The sequence below is a fragment of the Colius striatus genome, chromosome 9, assembly GCF_028858725.1.
Source record: "Colius striatus isolate bColStr4 chromosome 9, bColStr4.1.hap1, whole genome shotgun sequence".
In the NCBI taxonomy this organism is placed as follows: domain Eukaryota; kingdom Metazoa; phylum Chordata; class Aves; order Coliiformes; family Coliidae; genus Colius; species Colius striatus.
In genome coordinates, this window is record NC_084767.1 from 32,154,464 (window position 1) to 32,171,536 (window position 17,073).

Genomic DNA, 17,073 nt, shown 5'->3' on the forward strand with positions numbered 1-17,073 from the left:
CCCACAGCACAGTAAATCCATCAGTAAGAGAATGAGACTCACAGCTATTATTTTGGGCCATCATGTTCCCAGGCCCTTTCATCCTTTTCACAAAATCATACAGCCAACTTAGCAAAGCTATCAATATTATAGCACAGGACAGAGTCCTTGTTAGTAGCAGAATGTTTCCAAACATTACAAATTGAAAGATAAGCTGTATAACAGCAAGACTGTTACCAGCACAGGAGCTTTGCACTCATTAGCTTACTATAATTATAATGCATTTAATGTAAAATTGCCATTATCTTGCCTCATGTTGGGTGACAAAAAGACTGTGGTAGTTTGACCCTGTCTGGATGCCAGGTGCCCACCACACTGCTTTATCACCCACCTCCTCAGCAAGCCAGGGAAGGGGAGAAAATAAGATGAGAGTCTCGTGGGTTGAGATAAAAGCAGTTTAATAAAGAAGCGGCAAAGCCACACACACAGGAAGCAAAGCAAGAGCAAATAAAGATGTTACCCTCTGCTTCCCATCAGCAGAGATGTCATGTGTAATGATTGTTTTTGGAAGGCCAAAAATGAATCTTACCTGCTCTTCTCCCCCAGTTTATATTACCGAGCTGATGTCATATGGTATGGAATATCTCCTGGGTCAGCTGTCCTGGTCATGGTCCCTCCCAAGATCATGCCCACCCACAGCTATTGGTGAAGGTGGGGGAAGGAATGCTGGAGGGACAGCCCTGATGCTGTGCAAGCAGTAGTCATAATATTGATATCAACAGTAAGCACAGCACTGCCAGACCTGCTGTGGAAAATCACTAGCATTCCAGACCCACTACTTCTACTTCTCATTACCAAAATGGTATGTATGTAGGTATGCTCACATTAATTTTTCATCTAACTTTAAAATTTCACCATATAAGATATAATTTCTTCTAGTAACATAAGATGTCCATGTTAAATTATACTGAGAATGCACTAATGCAAAAATGAGAAGTAAATTTGATTACCTAAATTAAGTCTTGATAATTAATGTTGATACATAATCTTTGCCTAGTAGGTACATAATATGCCTTCCCAAAACAATTGTATCAGATTTCTATTATTTTATCCTCCTAGAGGAATAAAAAGCTACTATTATTTGACTCTTTATCATACGATTGTGCAACTCCAAAGCCCTCTGATGCTCCTAGAATGACTTGGATAAGCAGGTCTCTCACACATAGTAATGAGACTTTCCTGGACAGAGGAACATCCTTTCCTACATGCCTCTTTTCTAAAAGAATCTGTCCCCTTTTGCCAGCTGCAGCTACTGTTCCTCTAGACCAACATGTTGCCCAGTGGCTGCATCACTTTCTACCAGCTGCAGCTATTTTTACAGGTGTAGAGATGGGGAGGCTTATTTATTTGTGGTGTGAAGAAAGTGCTGTTTGGTGCTTGACTAGTAACAGCTTCTGGGGGTAATGCAAATTTAGGAGTGAAAACAACTTAAAAATGTATTAGGAGCATCTGAAAACAGACTTAAAAATGTGGCACAGAACAGCCTGACTTTGGTTTCCAGCCATGTCATTTTTCAAGTGCATAGCTCTATCCTAGTTAAATAAATAAATATCTAGCATTTAAATATGGTTTTGTAATGAGAGGAGTTTCATTTGTTACAGTTACATGAGCAAATACTCAAACCTACAGATCAGTTGCCTTGGTTTGAATAATGTGCATATTTAACACAGCAAAACACATGTCTAAACTTAGGTTGTAATGTTGAAGCAACTTAGATATTTGACATATATTTGGTATCTTAGATACATACAGCTGATAACTGAAGTTTATCAGCTTGAAGGTGCAGGATTTCCAGCAGAAACACAAACAATATTAGTATCATGCCTGAACAAACTACCTGTAATTACTTCCTGTCAAAACCGACGTAAAAGCTACAGGAAACAAGTTAACTCTCTCTTAATTCTTTGATGTTTGATGTTCTATTGTCTAAAGCAGGGAGCTGGGAGGAGAAAGGAAATAATTTGCTTCTACCGTAATCTTAATTCTGTAGCACAGAAACAGCTTCAGAATTACATAACCATGTCCTTTGCACACTTTGGTGCCTTTTCTTTGTAAATCGTCTCAAGGGAATGCACAAAGCCACTACTGGTAGTCAAAGACAGGAATTTTACGTAGTTTTCAGGACAAGATTTTTCCCAAAAGTACTGTCTTTCATGGTCACTTCCTGGTCTCATTTGATAAACATCCTCCACATGTTTTGGACCTGTTTGTCCACAAAATGTTACCGCAGTAGTCTTCTGGGCCACTGCTTTGGATAAGAGGCTTAGGATAATGTTTCACTTCTATTGGAGTAAAATCTCCAGTCTCTTTTCTCCCCCTGTGAAGACAGAGTCCAGTCATTTCCAGGACAGATAGTAAGTATAACATGTTATTTCACTTCCTTCTGACTTCCTAACTAATGTCAGTTTCCTAACTGACATTATGTTACCAGACAATGAACTGGTGAAATATAATAAACTTCTACAGAATTCTTAAGAAAGCTGCAGATGCAGAGATGTCTGAGTCTGCTCCAATCTCCCTAACTCTAAGCCTGTAGGTAAACCCAAGCACAAAATTTGGTTACAATATTAAATCCTGAGTTGCAGGAAGTCAGTTAGCTTTTCCTGTCCTGTAGGCTGTTTATGAAACATCAGAGGGAGCAGAGAGAAGTATTCCTTCAGCTTGTGAACAGAAACAGGAAACTTAGAAATTTAGTTTTATATTTTTAGATTAAAGTTTGTTGTAGGCATAAAATACTCTTCCAGGAAGTTGGTTCACATGGTACCAGACATAATAATGACATGTTGGACCATCTCTTGTATTAATTCACAAGTGTTGCAAGTTTTGTAACTTCTTCACTTCAAAGAGGTTGAGTGTTAAAGTTCTAAATCAGTGAAGGCTGTATGAAGCCCATTGCACACTAAATGCACCCAGCAGCTTGATAAATAGTGTGCAGTTGGGCTAGCAGTATGTATCGTTTAGTTTGTAAAATAGACCTGATAGACGATCAGGGAAAAAAAGAGTAGATATATATGGAATGAGTGAAGCAAATAGCTGAATCAGGTGTGTTATGCAGCAATGAATGGGAGAAACATGCTGTTAGTGCATTCATCACCTGTCATCATAACTATTTTTCCAGCATTCATGTATAGAGTGCTAATTGTATATACTCAGAAGCTCAAAAAGAAACAAATTACATCATTTCCTCTTGAACTGTTCTTTAGAGTTGTGTTAGACATTAAACAGACAAATAGTAATATCAAATTGATAGAGCAGAAGGTAACTCAACTGTACAAACAGATTTACCAAATACCTGCATTTAAAAAGGGTTATGGTAAATTTATTACATTCTTATCAGGCAATGAATGTTATATAGTGTTTTTAAGAGTCTCTTTTTTAGATGAAGAAATGTGTCATAGAACTGAAAATGTAATTTGCCCATGATGGATCATCAATAGCTAGAGTTAAGGGAGGATTAGGGGTGCCACTTAAGTCAGATATTGGATCTAGGGGTGGCAAGACCATGGTGTCCCCAAAAAATGTTTTCTGGGGGGAAAAGGTTTGGAGAGTACTAGGGGCAGTCTTCCCAAACCCATCTTTACAAAATGCTGAAGTGTTTGATTTCAGATAAGGTCTGGTCTTTGTTAAACTGAACATAAACAGTTATACAATTATATTACATCAGACTGGCAGGTTATATATGCACATAAAATATCGGATTGTATGATAAGCTGTGTGCAAAAAATCATCAGTGTGGGTCTTGAATTACTTGAAAGAATATTAAAACTTTATTTAGGATTCTGGAGCACCATTAGCATAATCTGTTTACTATCTAGGCAGTTGATAATTGCTCCTGGATAGACCTAAGGGAAATTAACATTTTTTAAAGCATAGAGGGATGTTCAGTGGCAAGGAAGGAGGAATTCTGAAGGTACTTGGAACTGAATAAATACTAAGAAATTCTTCTCAGCAGAGTGGAATGAGAAGGAATCTTAATAGCTCCATAAGAAAGGTGTTGGTAGTAGGGGGAAAAAAAAAATTCCCAAAGCAAGTAGAAGAAACTTCTGATCTTGTGATGAGTAGATTTTGTATGGTTTGTTCTCATTTCTCACCTCTGTCTGTAAATGCTTTGTATGTAATTCTGTTCTCTGTTTTACATTTTGTACTAAAAGTCTTGCTACTTGTTCTTAAAGAACCTGAATTTTTATGATAATTTACAATGATTATCTTCTCCATAATTTGATCTATTCTCATCATTATTCTCTCTAATTCACTCTATTAATCTTCCATTTTGACAATAGTATGTCATTCCAGGTACAGTTGTCTTGAAATACTGGCCATTAAATTACTTTAAAGTAATAATCATAAGTTATGCTCCTTTCTTCTAAAGAAAATCAGGCTTTATTGACAAGAAGACAGAGTGAAACCTACTGTCAGAAATTCTGTCTTGCATTTCCAATTGAGAATCTGTCCTGGTATGTAACTTACTGTGATTTTCTTGTGTTTCTGATTTCAACATTCAAGCTTAGGTATTACAATGATGGTCACAATTTTCACTAATGTACTTGAATTATTTGCATTGTTTACAAGTCTTGTTCTTCAGATCAGTAGAAATTATAGTGGTAATTCAGTATATGTAACTTGGAAGCACTAAGCTTGCTTTTAGAACAAAGGAAATCTACTGAAAATCAAAGTTGGTTGGGGTTTTTTTGTATTATCATGGGTTTTAAGTCACTTTTATTGCCTCAGCATAGGGTTGCAGTGACATTATTAATATTAAATTCAAATGTCAATTTGATGTTCATTGCCTAGAAGAATACCTTGACACTAGTGGGAGACAGCTCTAGAATTTTATGTTCCTATTAGTTAAGGCTGAGTGTTCAATTCCAATTAGAGTGAAAAGATAACATCTCTGAGATTTTATGTAGGTTGAAGGACCTCTCTGCCTACAGCTGGCTTGAAGAGGAAGATTGGAATCACTGTATCTTCCTCTTTTTGTCTGAGGAGAAGTGGCCTATACGGAAATCTGTCATACTTCAGGGTTACTGTCTGTTAGTATAGGAGGCCTGGGAGGATCGTTTTGCAAGGGGACCCTTTGCTGTGGCACATAAAGGGAACATCAGACTTCCTGCATGTAAGCTGCAGTAGGACGCCTGCTCAATAGATGCCCCAGATTTCCAGATAAACGCCAAGCATGAGTGGAAAAGCTTTTTGCTGTTACATGTATCTACAATAACTAAACAGAAGGAGCCCTGAAGTCTTTCACTGAGAATGGAATCAATATATCAAAGCTATTTGTTCTCTCAAACAACATTTTATCTAGGAGAAGAAACCTGGAAACACAAAAGCATCATTGGTCTGATCCTCTCATACCAGTAGATCTTCCAGGGGATCTCCATGTATGTAGTGTTTGAATATTAAAAGTATTAGAGTATTTGCTGTTGCTGAGGTAGTTCTCTATTGCTAAAGCAATTTTTTAAACTTTTTCCCAGAGATAAAACTGAGAGAAATCTAGAAGCAGGAAGCTTACTCTAGTCAGAATCTGAATATTGGGAAGAGGAATGTATAAACATCAAACAGCTAGAACTGCTTTCCAGAAGCTTCAGTGACATTCTTGTACAGTATGAAAATTGCCAAAGCTGAAGATAAAAAGGATCTCTCCTAACCTGTGTCACTTGAAAAATTTGTTAAATATGTCAAATGAGCTGCTTTAATGTTCTTATACAGTTTGTTTCAGGTCTTCCTCCAGCTCACTAATACCTTCTGAATTTTCCCTGAAATACTGCTTCAGTGTATCTGCCATTAAGCTTTCCAAAGGGAGAAGTATGAGCAAAAAGCTTTTCAACGCAGCCAACTCCTTCAGGCACCTGATTCAAGTGACACTCTCTGTTCCAGATTAGTTTCCATTTTGCCTCTCTTCAGGCAAAACTTTTTTATTTTCTTCTATTAAAGCAGTGAACTTAAGATCAGGTGCATTTTTCCCTTCTGTCATTTTGTCTGAAGCTGATTCTGACCTTTTGTTTTTAAATTCCCCTGTGACAGTCTTAAACTATATGTAACAGCTCTTCGTGAAGCAAGACCATGCTGTACATTTTTATTACATTTTTCAAATTGAGGAATTCTTGCTGTCCAGTCTTCTGATATATTTGAACTGTACCCTGAAACAGATTTGTAGTTAACGCTCAGTTCCTCATTCCCTGTCAAATTCTTTCTACAGAGTAGTATCTCTAGCTAATAAGAACCCTACTCCAGTTCAGGTGTAGAATAGCTAGTAGACTGTTACCTTTTCAGCTATCTAGGAAGGAAGTGAGGGCAAGAGAGTGCATCTAGTTAATAGCATGATTTGCTCATTCTGTGTCATTCTTCTATTAAGGTTTTTAACTTTAAACCTGTTGGTAGGTAAAACTGAATTGGATTCACAAGAATAAAAATTAGCAGAGTTTCAAAACTCAGGGCTTTTTATGACTGTATATGTCTTGTCTTGGCCAAGAGGAATCATTATTATAATTCCATCTGGATAAAGGGTGCCTACAATCTCAACAATTTGTTCACTGTTTCCTCTGTTGGTGTGCATCCCTATACACTTTTCCACTTTCTTGTCACTGATTGCTGGCTCTGGAAGAAAACAACAAAGAGGCAGGACTAATGGGAGACTTAAATTAGCCCACTTTCACACACCATCTTCAATAAATCTACACCTCAATAAAAGTCCTCAGTAGCCAGAAGGAAGAAAAGAAGGTAAAAATTGTAGTTCAAGCAAGGCAAATCTGTGACTAACTCCTCAGATGAAAGACATTGCAGGTATTCACTGCAATGATGTCCTAACCTACTGTAGGGGAATGTCAGATATAATGCTACTCAAGCCATATCTCTTTGGCATAGTTACTGGCTTAACCTTAGACCATTCTCTCTCTCACAAAAGAAGAAAACACTATGGCTTTGCAAAGATGGGGTGGCAATCCTCTACAGTGAAACACTACCCCTGTTACTGTAAAAAGAAACCTCATGCAGATAGTGGAATTAAGGTCATCTAAAAATATAACACCCAGTGTCTTCTCTTGAATAAAGAAAGACAAACCACCGCTGGAATTAAAAATCTGTCTTTACTGCCTTAAAAAGGTTTCCTCTTTTTTTTTTTTTTAATTTTTTTCTCTATCTCATTCTGTGCCCAAAAACTCACCAGAAAAACTCAGATATTTAACAACCTGTTGTTATGCCCATAATAAATGCAAATTTTGTGCCCCTTTTTCAAGGCCAAATAAATAAAATTACTTTTTCTTCTGTCTGTTCTTGAAGGGTTAGATAAGTTATTATTAATCCAAATCACTATGTTTGCAGCAGGAAAAAAGGCAGTAATTATTGTTGTAGTGTACATTTGTATGTCTTGGGGCAGGCTGTAGGCAGTGTTCTTTTTTCTTAAAGTAACTATAAATACTTACAGGATGGATTTTTTTTATAACAGTCCAATTTTAAATTTGCAACGTCTCTGCTGTGTATCTTAGAGTTGAATCTATGAATAAATGTCTAAGTAAGGAAATTGAAGAAAACGCCACCGTTAATTGTAGTTACTATGAAATCATTGAGAGGTTAAACCAGATACTCCCACAACAGATATCCCATTCTGAAAAGAGCGTGATAATTTATGCTTGATAATACAAAGTTAATGTATTTTTCAGTTTTATAGCAGATAGACTGAGAGGCTTTAATCGATCATTAATCTGTCTAGTAAAACCCCAACCTACTAATAAAAAAACTGATCATATGAGAAGTGTTAATCAACAGAGATAGAGTCTGTCTATCTGAATGCTGTGTACCTAATAAGACTTGGCTGAGCCAACTGCTCTCTGAACATGACTTTCTATGCCTTAGCTACAAATCCATCCTCAGGGCAGAGCTAATTTTCTATTCCTGCTATGATGCCTTAATCTAGTAAACTTCCACCTCTGAATTAATAAAAATGTTTTATTTACTTAATTACAACATGCTTGCTCCATTTTTCTGTAAGACCATTTATCCATATTCCATCTCTGCATTAAACATTTTTAGATTTGGGCATATCTATGCATTAGCAAAACAGAATCACAATTCATTTGGACTGTTAATTGAGAGATCCAACCCCTGGAAAACAAGTTGTGTTAGTTTGAGCTAAAACTAATAAGTTTTTCTTGTAAGTCTTCAGACATTGATGGAGTAGTAATGATTTAGATACAGAATGGGTGTTTGTCCAGATTCATTGTTTTTCCTATCAGAATTATTCTAAACTGTCTTGAAGACATAAGGCACAGAATTGTAACAGACCCAGTTCTGTTTATACCCAAAGTCAAGGGAACATCAGGTTTTGGATTTAGATAACATCATAACATCATGCATTGTTGCTAGTAAAGTGTTACTGGGCTTGATTCCTGATGTCAGTGGTCTTTGGATATCGGTCTGGGTGTCTTGGTCTTCTGTAAATGTTATGATTTCACTTTCTATGCTGCATAAATTGATTTAAAACACATTTTAAAGATTACCATAAAAACCTGCAGTGGTCAGACTGAAATGGCATAGTCAGTTAAATGTGAGGCAGCTTAAAATATTTTGCAGTCCAACCTTACTGTCATGGCTTAGGAAGTCCATTAAAGCAGTATCAATGATTTCTGTTTAGTATGCTGCACTGCTAGTTCAAGCAAGAAAGATGATCAGCTGAGAACCAAATAGTTACCTAATATTTTTAATCTTCAAAATTACAAGGGAAAGATGTCCAAAAGAACTGGCTAAATAATGCTGTATTTAATCTTGCAAAGATGAATGACTGGAGTGCTGCTGTTCTTTTCAGTATATTCTCATGAAACCTTGGAGAACTCATTGCAGGTTCAGGCTTTGTGTGTCCTGGGGAAAATGAAATAAAGTATTATTCTTGAGTTTCTAAGTAGTCTTTTGTTTGTAAAACAAAATGCTTTTCTGATAATGGGCATTATTGTAATTCCAAGACTTACAGAACTGGGACTGAAATTACATGTGTTACAAATACAGTTTGTCATAAATTTGTACAATGCCAGCCAGTAGCTTTAAATGTAGGTTTTGCTTCCTAGAAATCAACAATGAAGAGATTTTGGTGGATTTGAAATTTAGCAAATTGTGTTAACATAAACATAGAGTGATGATAAGAAAATTGTTTAAACTTCTGCAAAAATACAGTAACTCGTTTTTAGACATCGCACAATCTCCTTCTGTACTTAGTTCATATGGTTTATTCTCTTTTATGTATCCTTTAATTTATAATGGCACGTTGTTTGGTCATTTTACTTTCAACTTTTAGAGGAATGGGCCTGTGCTTAATCTATTTGTAGAGAAGAGACTAGTACATGAGGCTCAATGTGTTTGGAGCCTGAGTCTCTGGCTACTTGACATGTATGGTAGCAGCTTCATTCACCTGCTGTCCTTGATGATTTGTTACACTTTTCTGACAGTTGATCTACAGCAGTGGGCTCCAAAACAGCAATGGAAGAATTTCTACAAAGTAGCAAAACAAGAAATACTTGCTCTTAAGTATAATGTTTTAACTAAATCCCCTGAGCAAAGAAATAGAAATATTTTTCTCCACACAGTAAAGTGTGTGAAGTAAACTGGAACAATTAAAGGCCAATAATATGAACATGAAGAAATTAAGGCAAAGCAAAGAGATAATGTATTAAGATAGATTTTCTTGAAATCACATCTATGCTGAAGCAGCATCTGTTTTCTGCAGCAGCTTTTGGCAGCTGAAAGCAATGAAAGACCTTGCTGCTTACAGTGAAATATAAATCTTCTATGATGGCTCAAAGAAACTGAAAGCTAAAAGTTTTCTTGAAGTGGTGAGAAGGAAGGGATCCTTTCTTCATATGTAAAGATCTCTGTGGGAAAGAATGTAAGCCATCCCATTTAATGATAGCTGTGCACTACTGTTTAATTGTAGATGTTGGTTTTATCTTTTATATTTTCCACTTCCATTGTCATAAAAAAAAATCTCTCTGAAAACTGAAACTTGAGTAAGAAAGTTAACTTTGAAGTTAAATACAGAGTTTACTGAATTAAGCATGTTAATTAATGCATCAGTCATTTGATACACTGCATCTCTCTCAAGAGCCACGTAATATATGAGACTAGGATACAAATACTTCCCTGCATACCAGAGACACCTAGATGTTACTATGTCAGCATGTGATGTCAAATCACATCATCAAGGTTCATACTGAATTCAGTGTGTATGAAGCATTTCATTTAAAAAAGCAGATTTGTTTTGCTGTTACGGTGATTGTTATGCTGTCACATACCTGGCAGAAATCGAGATATTTTTTTTTAATGTCTATGTAGAAAACAAAAAAAACCATGACTTTCAAAATGCAAGCACCGAGAATTTCTCCAGAAATGGCATAATCTGGAAAAGATCTAAATGCTTGATAGTCTCAAAGCAGGAAACGTTCCGTGTAACATCCCTCCTAATTCACATGCACACACAAGCTTCTACCTTCCATAACAAATGCTCTTGTCCTAATTTGATGCAAGGTAACACCACATTTTTCAGTAATGACTGTGTCATGCAAAGGACGTGATTCAGCGGGACCTTAAATCATGTGCCTCGTGCACATTTGCATTTCCATTGATTTGAAAAGAGCTACTAAGCAACTGACCTGAGGTAAATACTTGCTGGTATAAAGCCAGCAATAAAACTCCTGAATTGGAGGCTGATAAAGCGTGTATTGCTGTATTGCTTTATAAACTTGTTTTTTCATCATTTTCGGGGGGGGGGGGGGGCGGGGGGAAACAAACAAGCAGGCTTTCTTTAGGTTTGCTAGGTGACTACTGGAAATGACTACTTCGGGGTACTAGAAACCACATAATCTTTTTTCCCTACATTCTCTTGGAACTCCATCAGTCAGGAGAGAGGAAAGTCTTACATCCCATTGTCTCCACAGCACTCACGGCTTCCTACTGAACATCAGTGTAAATTTTTCCAATGACTTACAGATTTGTCAGATGGAAAGTGTCTTTCTGCCAAAGATAGTGTATCTGTTCTGGGTGTGTGGGTAAAGAAGAAAATTGTATTACTCCCATATGGCTTGACTCTTTTATAAGCACTTCAGTAACCATTCCTAGCTGGCAGTTTCTGGGTGCTTTGCAGTGCATTTTGGTATCACAGACTATAAAAAAAACCAAAAAGCAACTTCACTGTAAGTCTCACCTCAGCACAAATTATTGAATACAGAAGTGGTATGCTGCTCTTCTTTGCTCTACCTAAAGGACAGACACATTGTTAGTTACTTTGGCAAACATTTTTCAGTTGCTTCAACGGCTGGGAGTTCAAAAAGTTAGGCTCTGTTGAAGTATGCCCTGTCAGAAAAGGATATGGCAATGCTGTTCTCAGAAAGAACAGAATTGCTGGCCTAGTTTCCTACAACTGGAAATCAGAATGTCTGTCTTTTGGAGACTCTGCACAGATGAGACCATAAATTTAAGTCACGTCGAGATAAAGAAGGGAGAGTCTTTTTGCTGAGATTCTTGAAAATAAAAACTACTGCTTTACAAAGACTGAATCATCTATGAAAATGTTTATATGGACTAGTTCTTTTCACTATATCTGTCAGGCAGATTTTCTAAGGACAAGTGAGGAGATTTGTATGCTGTCTTTATTTAGATAGCTTTATAACCCAAAACGGATGGGTGAACTCAGTGATGGTTCTAGACAGAGGGGCTGAATGTGAGACATAGTAAGACAGACAGCTCTGGGATACCTGAGTAAGACAGAACTGCTTTGGGTGCAAGGAACATTTTGGGCCAATTCCACCATCCCCTGCTAAATTCTCGAACTCTTGTCACTCAAAGTCCTCTTCGCTCAGCTTTTTGAACAATTGCTGATCAGAATCTATTAGCACAAAGATTGCCTTTCTGTCTTTTGCCCTCATGAGATTATTGACTTTAGAAATTAATGCTGTTTCTGTACTGTTTTGCAAGGAAACACAACTGACATTAAAAAAAAAAAAAAGCCATCATTTTCATCCACACTCATCTGTAAAAATTACTTTGCATTAATTTTTGGATTGCAACTAAAATTATCAACAATAACCTCTGAAAAACAGGCTACTGCTGCTTTGCTGTGCACAGTAACTGGGGCTTGTACACTGCACACATCAGTGCTCAGCAGTTAAAAGTTTTGTTCAGCAGTTTGAAGTATTCTCTTGTGAAAACAGAAGCTCTGGTTTTAGAACTAAAGTACTGCCATAATATTGTTTTTACTAGCTCAAGGTTCAATTTCAATATAATAATAAACAAATAAATAAAACCCAACCCTGTTCAAACAGCTCCTTAAAAATACAGTCATTTTTTAAAAGAAACTTTACAGAGTAAATTCTTTCTGTTGAGGGAAGTGACTAAAGGCCATTCAGTCTCTCACTCGTGTAAATGAAGAAGAGGAGAAAAAGAAAAATGACAAGAAGAGAAATGACAGTTCTGTCCTGAATGATGAAGCTGGCACACAAAATCATGTAAGTGAACTGATCCATTCTGTAATGTGTGCGTGCAGCTCTCAAGAAGGGCGTGTGTGCCATAGTTTCAGGCGTGTCACAGCTGGCAGTTCATTTTTTCATTCACTGCTGTTTAGAAGCTGCATAACAAAGTCTATTTTTGTGGAATTAGTGATGCTGTGATACTGTTAGTATTTTCTGAGATAATAGGCCTAAAATGTGTATATTTCTTTTAGGGTAAGAAGCACAGATTATGTTAAAATTGAAGCCCCCTTGGGAAAACAGTAATGAATTTTTGCCCTTCTTATGCTACGAATTTGACAAAGCCAGTTATATAAATAAAGTTTATCCTAGAATCACACTGTCCAAACTTTGCAGTCATCTGAGATAAACCTAAGTAAAACTCCATGAGCTGGTATGGAGTTGTGAATTTCCCAGAGTCTGGCCTTGATTTCACATGGGAATTTGGCAATGAGCCTTCCAAGCCCAGTTATACATGAGCTAGAAAGCCTCAAGCAGTCTCTTCTCAAGTAAGTGATTTACCTAAAATATTCTTATTCCAAGCTTCCTTGCATATTATTAGTAGGAACTGATTTTAGTTTTAGTTTCTGTTTTAAGAAACAATGTCTTGAAACTCCTGTGTACAAGTTCCTTCTTTTTGGTATATATATTCATTTGCCAAAGTAGATTATCCTGTGCTTGAGAAACTTATCCTCAGAATTTCAGGAAACTGGAAGTTTGATAACTACAGTTTTAGATGTCATTTGCAAATAATCCAGTGCATTTGCTTCTCATATGTAACATTTTAAGGATAGAAAAGTAATTCTAAAAACATGAATGAAATTATAGTGTTTACCCAGCTACAAAGACTTATACTAAACTACCTGCAAAAAAATAGAGAAAGATTACTCTCTGAAGTAAATACTGTTCAAAGTAAGGCCATAGTTCAAACAACTGTGTTAAGGTATTAAGTTTAGGTAACTACATTAGGTGGTTTGTTAGCCAAAAATCTACTGTTTAGAATGTTTTCGGTGAAGACCACTAGTCACTCGCTTTGATATATCAACAGGGTGAAGCATCTTCCTGAGACTTTTCTTAGCTATTTCTTAGCAGAAAAAAAAAAATCTCAGCAGTAACTTCTAATGAAAAACTGTTCAGAAGTTGTATGGATACACTCTTCACATATTTAGATAAAGTCATCTGTTGGGAGCAGCTCCAGAAGCAGATGTATTTATTGAGAGATCTCATCATAATTAAATGAAAAACTACATATCAGTTCACTCCCAAGACCTTAAATTTTGCTCCTACCTGTCCAAAAGGAAGCAGTATTTCTTTTCCTTTTCAATTATTGTTCAGTCTTAAATTACATCACTGCATGCTTGTGGAGCATTTTGGTATACATTCAATAACATAAAGCTGTTATAAAGAATAGCTTTTGTTGTTCAACATTTTATTTTAAATGTTCTTGGAATGCTCTGCTTTACCAACAATAGGCATGACCTCAAACTCGTATGTTTTTCTTGGAGAAGGTCACAATAATTTCATTAGAGCTACCATAAAGGTATATTTTCAAACATAACTTTTCTTTCTTCCCAATTTCAGTGTTGACAAAACTGGCATTAAGTTTGTCTCATACTTCTTTGAGTTTGACAGTCAATTGGCTATCTCAGCAATGTTAGTCCAAGCCAGCCATTGCAGAAATGGCTTTGTTTTCTCTCTACTTGTTTACTGGCTTTCCCACCGTTGACTCTTCTCAGAGCTCTCTGTGCTCTAATACATAACAAATACATCACTTGAAGTGTCAGCAAAAAGACATAACCACAGCTTCTCTTTCACAAGTAGTCTTACTAGTCCCATGCTTGCTTCAGGAATGCTTCAAAACCTCGCTTCCTTTTTTAAAGGATAATGAGATTTATTCACCACCATATTATTATCCCGTCCTTCTGATGCTCTATCTTGCCTTCAGTAGACTTACTACTGGTTTACAGCAACAGGCACCCTGTGAAATTGCTAAGTCATGCTGCTGAAAACTAGCAGTGCAAAAAGGTCTCCCTATTTCTCTGCTTTGTTCACTACTTCTAGATGTGCAATATTCACATGGCCTGTCTCTCCATGTAATTTCAATGGTATTTATCACTGACTTTCACATTTCTTGTCATTTACAACATATTCTACGTGTCCCTATGCTTCATCTCTTTGTATATCAGCTAAAGTTTGCTCTATTCTTCATCACTGTTTATGCTTAAATTCACACTCCTACTTGTGTCATTAAAAAGTAACTATCATCCTGCTGTGTAAAACATTTTGGGGCAGCAGCATAGAAAATAAAACTGCGGTAGTAGTACTGCCAAATGGTTGTAGTTAAAGTGGAAATCAGGGTGTTTCTTAATGTCATTCATACTCTTCCTGGTGCCATCTTATTTATTTTCTGTAGAAATGGGGGATTTAACATGGTTTTACATTGTGGAAATCAGGGAACATATAAATATAAATTATAGGGGAAAAAAATCCAGCAACTTCGATGCGTGCCAGCATTTCAAAGCCAAGATCATGTACTTTTAATTCAATGACATCCTGAAAGCATCCTCCTGCTCCCTCCAATTGCCATTTATGTAATTATCAGGCCTGGAAGGATAAACACTACTAGCTCTTTCTCTAAACTGTGGGACTGTCATTAATAATTTTTATTTTGATTGTTGATTTTAGATGTTTGCTACTGGTGCAGTTGTTTTAAAGGAAGCAAACAAAATGTCCATTTAGTAATTTGCTTTATTTCTGCAAACAATATCTATCTCTATTTTCCCTGCCAGTGCACGTTCTTGTCTCCTGTTTTATCTCTAGGTGTCTCTTTGAGGCTTAGGATCATGATAAGGAAGGGATAAGGTTGTACAGCATCCTTACCCATTAATTCAAGCTGAAGATAGTGAACCATGTCCACAGTAGCTCTTATTGGCTCTCCTTTCTGTTGCTGAAATGTCACAGATAATTAGTCCTTCCTCAGGTATTCAAAAGAGGTAGGGAGTAATTTAAGCATGTCCTGGCTTCCTGATTCTGTCTGCTGGTAATGGAGGAACTGCAAGAGTTTAAAATTTGTCATTTCCGTGTGTAAGAGAGGCGAAAGCAGTGGGGAACTTCACTTGAGCTACCTACTAAAAATTCAGCTTTAGGAGAGCTATACTTGAATTACTGGCTAAGTCTAGGTCATGTCTAAGACTACCAGTCACCAAATTAGTGGTTAAAAACTGCCAGGGACTGAAACAAAAGATACCAACCTTCATTTTCTTACATTAATGTGCTCATTGGCTCTTTCAAATAATGTCAGTGACAGTCTCATTATTTTTTTCCATTCTGTTTGGAAAAGGGCGTAAAACAAATACCTCAGCATGTAAAGAGATTACATGTCAATATTTCCTCTTTGATCAGGTGGGTCTTTTTTGGAATTGATCCAGTTTGCTCTCATAATCACAAGCCTTTAGAGGAATTTTCAGTTTACTCCACCCAGCCAGCTACCATAGCTTTGTTTAATGTTTTGAACCCTGCCTGACTCCAGCAGAGAATATCCTGTATTCAATGACACAGAGCTTTTCTACAGATATGACCATAAATTCTTTGTGCCCAGCAATCTGACCCCAGTCATGTGCAGAAGGAAGCAGCTGACTGGCCTTTCCCTACCAATGTATCTTTCATTATGAAGATGGGATCTTCTGCGAGTGTGTACAGACAAGATGCCACAAATAAACAGGTGTTTGCAACAGACAGGCATGAAGGAAGGAAGGAAGGGAGGAAAATAAATAAACCGTAGTCTACAAGACAGGAAGAAGGCTGTGACACACTGTCCTTGCTTTCTAATATCTTCCATTTTGAATCTTATCCCAGCCCTACAACTAGTAAATCCCATGGATCTCAAATCCAATGAAAGAGCTTTTGGCTGCTTTAAAGAGTAGGACTGGCAAGTTCTGTTTAAAACAAATAATAACAAAACAAAAACAGAGTCATTTAATAAAGTTTACCCAGCAAGAGTTTTCCTGTGAATAAGCTATACTAGCATTTGCTAGCTTTGCAAAGTTAACCAAAAGTCTGAGACATACTGGCTTTTTGCCATACTGCAGAAAAAAGCTTTGTGTGGAGCAAATACTTCAGCTACTGCTGTAGCATCACACCCTTGTGCTTATGTTCTTTGATGTTTATGTAACCTTAAATCCAGAGCCAATAAAAAAAGTTGGTTGAGAGGGTTCTTTTTGCTAAAAAGTCAGCTTGTGCTTAAAAACAAAACCAAAAACCCTAGCCCTTTCCCACAAAGACATAGACTCAAAACTTCTAAAACAAAGATCTTTAAAACCTGTATCTTATTTTGGCATGCCAAAAAAAAAAAAAAAAAAAAGTTTGAACTAATTTCCTGTCAGTATTTACAATAGTACCATATTTAATACTATACAGAATGTCACTGACATCAATATTTTTTTGCTTCAAAACCTACTCATACACCATACATGTTAATATACTGTCTAACAGGGGAGTATGTACATGATGTTGTAAGAGAAGGGTAAGAATTGTTTTAAAAAACAAATGGAAC

At 36.6% G+C, this 17,073-nt stretch overlaps 1 protein-coding gene across 2 annotated transcripts in view; it reads left to right on the top strand.

Annotated features, from left to right (window-relative positions):
• The first annotated feature begins 781 nt into the window (after positions 1-781).
• SLC39A10 (solute carrier family 39 member 10) overlaps positions 782-17,073 on the top strand; it is a 60,540-nt gene continuing 44,248 nt past the window's right edge. Inside the window, exon 1 of one of the 2 annotated variants that reach the window (XM_062002027.1) lies at positions 782-841. In XM_062002027.1, the coding sequence (XP_061858011.1) occupies positions 839-841 (3 nt within the window). In that variant the 5' untranslated portion in view covers positions 782-838. Of the gene's footprint in view, positions 842-2,369; positions 2,394-17,073 lie in introns of those variants that run through there. The other variant, XM_062002030.1, reaches the window with a different exon arrangement.